At 48.4% G+C, this 7711-nt stretch overlaps 1 protein-coding gene across 4 annotated transcripts in view; it reads left to right on the forward strand.

The window, feature by feature from the left end:
- The window catches only part of LOC139583730 (partitioning defective 3 homolog), a 599078-nt gene that overhangs the window by 458447 nt on the left and 132920 nt on the right, over window positions 1–7711 (forward strand). For all 4 annotated transcript variants that reach the window (XM_071415128.1, XM_071415130.1, XM_071415129.1 and 1 more), the window contains one exon: window positions 3296–3592. In XM_071415128.1, the coding sequence (XP_071271229.1) occupies window positions 3296–3592 (297 nt within the window). The remainder of the gene's footprint in view (window positions 1–3295; window positions 3593–7711) is intronic.

The raw sequence follows: 7711 nt of genomic DNA on the forward strand, positions 1-7711 counted from the left end.
GTATGTCTGTCCTGTCTGTCTGTCCTGTCTATCTGTCCTGTCTGTATGTCTGTCCTGTCTGTCCTGTCTGTCCTGTCTGTCCTGTCTGTCCTGTCTGTCATGTATGTCTGTCCTGTCTGTCTGTCCTGTCTGTCTGTCTGTCCTGTATGTCTGTCCTGTATGTCTGTCCTGTCTGTCTGTCCTGTCTATCTGTCCTGTCTGTCTGTCTGTATGTCTGTCCTGTCTGTCTGTCCTGTCTGTCTGTCCTGTCTATCTGTCCTGTCTGTCTGTATGTCTGTACTGTCTGTCTGTGCCAGGCAGTCTAATGTCGCCAGTCTTGCCGCTCCACCCATTATCCCATTTGAACACTGATATTGTATTTTTATGAATTTGATTAGTCGGTGAAGAGCCTACAGCCCTGAATTCCCACTGGGTTTCCGTAAAAACCTGTCATAACATCATTGTCTGGTCTTACTGGCAGGGGTGTGACATCAGTTTGGGCAGGTGCCGAGATGAGATGAGACTGCTGTGGCGGGAACTAATCTATATCACTCTGTTTCTGACACCCACAAGGTTGTGTGTGCTGTACAATAAGAGTCTGTCTCCCAAATGGCACCCTATTCCATATGTAGTGCACTACTTTTGGCCAGGACCCATAGGGAATAGGGTGTCATTTGGGACAAAGCAGGGACTGCTTTGAAGGGATGTGATTTATATAATACATTTATATTATTTAGACAAATACAAATACACATCGTGGACAAGGCTGTGGAGTGTATAAATTGCATGGGACATGGAACATCATGTGAGCACAATACCATCAAAATCTAATCCTTCTGATCATTCTGAGAAAATGGGATTTCCATGACTAAAAATAAACGAGCCAATCCTTTTGGAATTAGGTTATTGTGGCATAGATAAATAGTCATTGTTTGGAATGTGATTATACTGTTATTATAATATACAATACACAGACCCATGAGAACTCACTGATTCCAGCCTTGTTACCACGGCAATGCTGTCAATCATCTGTGAAGGATAGCCGATGGGGTCAGAGGTTAGCTATGACCTGAGGTAATGGGGGAAATAGGGAATATCCCACAGACTGGGTGGTGAGATGACCCCCACGTAGAGCCTGGGAGAGTGTTGGGATGAATTGTGGTGTGTGGGTGGGTGGGGATGTGTGTGTGTGTGTTCACGTGCATACGTGTTTGTACAGTACGTGCGTGTGCCTACTGTACGTGTGTTTGCATACTTGTACCTGCATGTTCTTACATGTGCTCTCGCGCGTGTGGGTGTGCGTGTGAGTGTGAGTGTGGGTGAGTGTGCGTGTGCGTGTGTGTGCGTGTGCGTGTGAGTGTGCGTGTGAGTGTGCGTGTGTGTGCGTGTGTGTGCGTGTGTGTGCGTGCGCATACTGGTACATAAGTGTGTGCGTTACCCATCTGGTAGGACACAGCATCTGGATCTACTACCCAGGCTGCTGCAGTGCTGCCATGCAGGGACACCAGCAGAGGTTCATCCCTCTGTCTTCACCACCGCTCCCCTGTTACCCCTGTCCCATTCCCACAGCTCCAGATCACATTTCACCCCTCACCCCCCCCCCCCCCCCCGTCGCACGCCTGGGTCTTGTTTTCTGTGGAAGGAGAGACAGGCATTCATAGTCCAGGTCAACTGAATGAGGCAGGAAAGGCCCTGAAAGGCCCTGTTGTGTGGAAGGAAAGAGGGAAGAGGACCCAGGGAGCTGGGGCGGGGGAGGAAGAAGAGAACAGGGTCCGGGTGGAAGACGAGTTGGAGGAGAGATCAGAGACGGCCTGTTTTCTCTCTGGTTAGAGGACCCAGGGGAGGGATCTATACACTCTCCTCAGGAAGATCCCCTGCCAACCATGGTCTGGATGGCCACTCCACGTCTGTGTCCCAAATAGTTCCCTATTCCCTACACAGAGCGCTATGGGCCCTGGTCAAACATAGTGGACTGCGTAGGGAATAGAGTGCCATTTGGGATGCCTCGCAGTACTCCACCGGCCACACATCTGAATAACTCAGCATGCTGTCTGTCCTCCATTAGACTTATCTTCTCTTCTCTGGGGGAAAGAAAAACAGGCTTAAGATGTTAGGAATAGCCCAATGAGACGGAGGAAGAGCCCTGCGATAGATGTGGGAGGTAGATAGACTTAAAAGTAGGAATGTTGTTGTAAGTCTGTCTGTGAAGGAAATGATATGTCTCTAAGTGAATTTGAAAAGGCTGCAATGTGTAGTGTCTGCAGACACTATGAAACCAACAGAGTATCTTGGATTTCATCCCAAATGGCACCCTAGCACCCTACATATATATTACTGTCGGACAGGGCCCTTAGTGCTCTGGTCAAAAGTAGTTCACCATATAGGGAATGGGGTTCCATTTGGGACGCAGTCCTTTAAGACTCAGCTTGAAGCTCCCTAACCTTTCCCTATTTCCCCCAGCCGATACCAACCCCTCAAATGCCCCATTTCAAAAACCAACCCTCTTTTCAGGCATCCTCACAATGGCTTTCATGTGTTTTATTCCCTAAATAACAGTATGAAATATTGAGTTATAGCACTGCTGACCTTTTCCTCTCTCTCTCTCTCTCTCTCTCTCTCTCTCTCTCTCTCTCTCTCTCTCTCTCGCTCTCTCGCTCTCTCTCCCTCTCTCCCCATCTCTCTCTCTCTCCTCAATCTCTCTCTCTCTCCTCAATCTCTCTCTCTCTCCTCAATCTCTCTCTCTCCCCATCTCTCGCTCTCCCCCATCTCTTTCTCTCACTCTCCCCCATCTCCCCCTCTCTCTCTCTCTCTCTCTCTCTCTCTCTCTCTCTCTCTCTCTCTCTCTCTCTCTCTCTCTCTCTCTCTCTCTCTCTCTCTCTCTCCCATCTCTCTCTCTCTCTCTCCCCCATCCCTCTCTCTCTCCATCCCCCCTCCCTCCCTGTCTCTCTCCGTCCCTCCTCCCTCCCTACCTCTCTCCATCCCCCCTCCCTCCCTGTCTCTCTCTGTCCCTCCTCCCTCCCTACCTCTCTCTGTCCCTCCTCCCTCCCTACCTCTCTCCGTCCCTCCTCCCTCCCTGTCTCTCTCCGTCCCTCCTCCCTCCCTACCTCTCTCCGTCCCTTCTCCCTCCCTCCCTCCCTCTCTCCGTCCCTCCTCCCTCCCTACCTCTCTCTGTCCCCCCTCCCTCCCTCTCTCCGTCCCTCCTCCCTCCCTACCTCTCTCTGTCCCCCCTCCCTCCCTACCTCTCTCCGTCCCTCCTCCCTCCCTACCTCTCTCCGTCCCTCCTCCCTCCCTACCTCTCTCCGTCCCTCCACTCCAGGATCCAGGCGAAGACGAGGGAGTTCCGTGAACGTCAAGCGTCGGTGGCGAGGGAGAGGGAGTACGCTGAGATCCTGGACATCAACCCCAACCTGAACTGCACCTTCAGCTCCAACGAGGATGAGGAGCACCCCTACGCAGGCATCGGCTCCCTGGACGGGTCATCCGAAGACAGCAGACAGGAGCCCCACCAAGGGCCCCAGCCCCCCCAGGAGAGCGGTCCAGACCAGCCCGACCTGGAAGCCCTCTATGCCCAGGTCAACAAGCCTCGCAACGGACACCCTCCCTCAGCTGACAGGTAGGGAGCGCCGCTACCCACCACCTACAGTGAGGGAAAAAAGTATTTGATCCCCTGCTGATTTTGTACGTTTGCCCACTGACAAAGAAATTATCAGTCTATAATTTTAATGGTAGGTTTATTTGAACAGTGAGAGACAGAATAACAACAAAAATATCCAGAAAAATGCATGTCAAAAATGTTATAAATTGATTTGCATTTTAATGAGGGAAATAAGTATTTGACCCCTTCTCAATCAAAAAGATTTCTGGCTCCCAGGTGTCTTTCATACAGGTAACGAACGGAGATTAGGAGCACACTCTTAAAGGGAGTGCTCCTAATCTCAGTTTCTTACCTGTATAAAAGATACCTGTCCACAGAAGCAATCAATCAATCAGATTCCAAACTCTCCACCATGGCCAAGACCAAAGAGCTCTCCAAGGATGTCAGGGACAAGATTGTAGACCTACACAAGGCTGGAATGGGCTACAAGACCATCGCCAAGCAGCTTGGTGAGAAGGTGACAACAGTTTCTGTGATTATTCGCAAATGGAAGAAACACAAAAGAACTGTCAATCTCCCTCAGCTTGGGGCTCCATGCAAGATCTCACCTCGTGGAGTTGCAATGATCATGAGAACGGTGAGGAATCAGCCCAGAACTACACAGGAGGATCTTGTCAATGATCTCAAGGCAGCTGGGACCATAGTCATCAAGAAAACAATTGGTAACACACTATGCTGTGAAGGACTGAAATCCTGCAGCGCCCGCAAGGTCCCCCTGCTCAAGAAAGCACATATACATGCCCGTCTGAAGTTTGCCAATGAACATCTGAATGATTCAGAGGACAACTGGGTGAACGTGTTGTGGTCAGATGAGACCAAAATGGAGTTCTTTGGCATCAACCCAACTTGCCGTGTTTGGAGGAGGAGGAATGCTGCCTATGACCCCAAGAAACCATCCCCACCGTCAAACATGGAGGTGGAAACATTATGCTTTGGGGGTGTTTTTCTGCTAAAGGGACAGGACAACTTCACCGCATCAAAGGGACGATGGACGGGGCCATGTACCGTCAAATCTTGGGTGAAAACCTCCTTCCCTCAGCCGAGGTATTGAAAATGGGTTGTGGATGGGTATTCCAGCATGACAATGACCCAAAACACACGGCCAAGGCAACAAAGGAGTGGCTCAAGAAGAAGCACATTAAGGTCCTGGAGTGGCCTAGCCAGTCTCCAGACCTTAATCCCATAGAAAATCTGTGGAGAGAGCTGAAGGTTCGAGTTGCCAAACATCAGCCTCGAAACCTTAATGACTTGAAGAAGATCTGCAAAGAGGAGTGGGACAAAATCCCTCCTGAGATGTGTGCAAACCTGGTGGCCAACTACAAGAAACGTCTGACCTCTGTGATTGCCAACAAGGGTTTTGCCACCAAGTACTAAGTCATGTTTTGCAGAGGGGTCAAATACTTATTTCCCTCATTAAAATGCAAATCAATTCATAACATTTTTGACATGCGTTTTTCTGGATTTTTTTGTTGATATTCTGTCTCTCACTGTTCAAATAAACCTACCATTAAAATTATAGACTGATCATTTCTTTGTCAGTGGGCAAACGTACAAAATCAGCAGGGGATCAAATACTTTTTTCCCTCACTGTACACCAGCAACTCCAAAAACAACCATCAACTAACAGCATCATCAACAACAGCAACACCTCACCTCCATCTCCTACAACACCACCACCCACAACCAACAACACCATCAACAACAACACCACCACCACCACCCACAACCAACAACACCATCAACACCACCACCACCACCCAAAACCAACAACACCACCACCACCCAAAACCAACAACACCATCAACAACAACACCACCACCACCAACAACCAACAACACCATCAACAACAACACCACCACCACCACCACCCAAAACCAACAACACCATCAACAACAACACCACCACCACCACCACTCACAACCAACAACACCATCAACAACAACAACACCACCACCACCACCCACAACCAACAACACCATCAACAACAACACCACCACCACCACCACCCACAACCAACAACACCATCAACAACAACACCACCACCACCACCACCCACAACCAACAACACCATCAACAACAACACCACCACCACCACCACCCACAACCAACAACACCATCAACAACAACAACACCACCACCCACAACCAACAACACCATCAACAACACCACCACCCACAACCAACAACACCATCAACAACAACACCACCACCACCACCCACAACCAACAACACCATCAACAACAACACCACCACCACCACCCACAACCAACAACACCATCAACAACAACACCATCAAAAACAACAGACCACCAGCGCCACCATCACCATCTGGCTCATCTACAATGCACACAGCCAGACACACGCAACCACGGTCTTCCATTTAAACCTTATTTATAAAAGATGGGGTGTGTGTATTTCTTTCTCTTTTTCAAATTGTTTTATTTGTCACACATGTCACACATACTGTGCAAGAATACCACAGGCAGGTTTTTACACTGTGTCCCTTAGGCCCTGCGAGACCCAGGTAGATTGTGGATTCTTACAGCGGGGCAAATCCGTCAATAATTCTGTTCTCAGGGTGTGAAAAATGTAATATCAGAACAACGCTCACTTTTATTGTCCAGGGTCATGTCTAATCCTCCCCTGCTTCCACACACCTTTCCTGGTGGCGCTCTGCATCACTGTCAATGTGTGTGTACACACACACACACACACACACACACACACACACACACACACACACACACACACACACACACACACACACACACACGCACACGCACGCTTCTCTGGCCAATAAGGGAGAAGGTCATCTATAAACCCAGGAGTCAACAGGAATATATGATGTGATAAAAAAATACAGCTTGGTATTATTACATTGTTTAGCTATGTTAATTAGTATGAGGAAGGCATTGGTATTCTGAAGATCTATTTTGAAAATGCTGCTATGCTTGTATGTGCTTGGGCTTTTTGAGTTCGTTTTTTTTTACTCTGGCTTTTGTCGGTAGTACATTGGTTTATTACAAATGAACCCTATTCCCTTCATAGTGCACTACTTTTGACCAGGGCCTATACAGTTCAGGGAATAGCGTGCCATTTGGGACACAGCCATTGTATTACTGACACATTGCCAGTGATCTGTTAAAAGCATCCAATGCTGGGAGTCTTTTTGTTTGGCAAAAATGCTGTGTTTTCAGTTCCCCATTAGCTTATGATGGGAACTGCTTTAGTTTCCCAAAACAAAAAATGGAAGGAAGGCAAATATTTTTCACAAACACAAGTTTCATAAATATGGCAAAAAGTATGTCATGTCGAGGGACCAACGTTCTCAGTTGCATTTCTCACCACTCTCTACAATCTGTTATTTAAGACATGCTCCGGTACTTTGGCGACTGAGGAAGTATTTTTTAACCTCCCGCTTTGGGCTGGATGTATCAGTGTGTAGTTCATACATAAAGAAGTACTGTCTCTCCTCAATTAGCCACGTAATCCCCAGTTGTTTACTTGAAGCTGTGCCGCGCCATTTTCCATACATTTCTCCCCACGTGGACCATCTCCCTACCAATTCCAGTTCTAGACATTTCTTAGTTCAGCCCCTCACATTTGAGTGACAGCTTGCGAGAGGCCTGCCCAGAGTTATCCAATGAGGTAACAGGGCAGGCCCAACGGCTCAGTGGACACAGCAGAGAGAGAGCAATGACGTGGTGCACATGCACGATATATACAAAAGTATGTGGACTCCCCTTCAAATTAGTGGATTTGGCTATTTCAGCAACACCCGTTGCTGACAGATGTCTAGAATTGAGCACACAGCCATGCAATCTCCATAGACAAACATTGGCAGTAGAATGGCCTTACTGAAGAGCTCAGTGACTTTCAACGTGGCACCGTCATAGGATGTCACCTTTCCAACAAGTCAGTTCGTGAAATTTCTGCCCTGATAGAGCTGCCCAGCTCAGCTTTAAGGGCTGTTATTAAGTGGAAACATCTAGGAGCAACAACGGCTCAGCCGCAAAGTGGTAGGCCACACAAGTTCACAGGACAGGACCGCCGAGTGCTGAAGCGCATAGCTCGTAAA

The sequence above is a fragment of the Salvelinus alpinus genome, chromosome 8 (genome assembly GCF_045679555.1).
Source record: "Salvelinus alpinus chromosome 8, SLU_Salpinus.1, whole genome shotgun sequence".
NCBI lineage: Eukaryota > Metazoa > Chordata > Actinopteri > Salmoniformes > Salmonidae > Salvelinus > Salvelinus alpinus.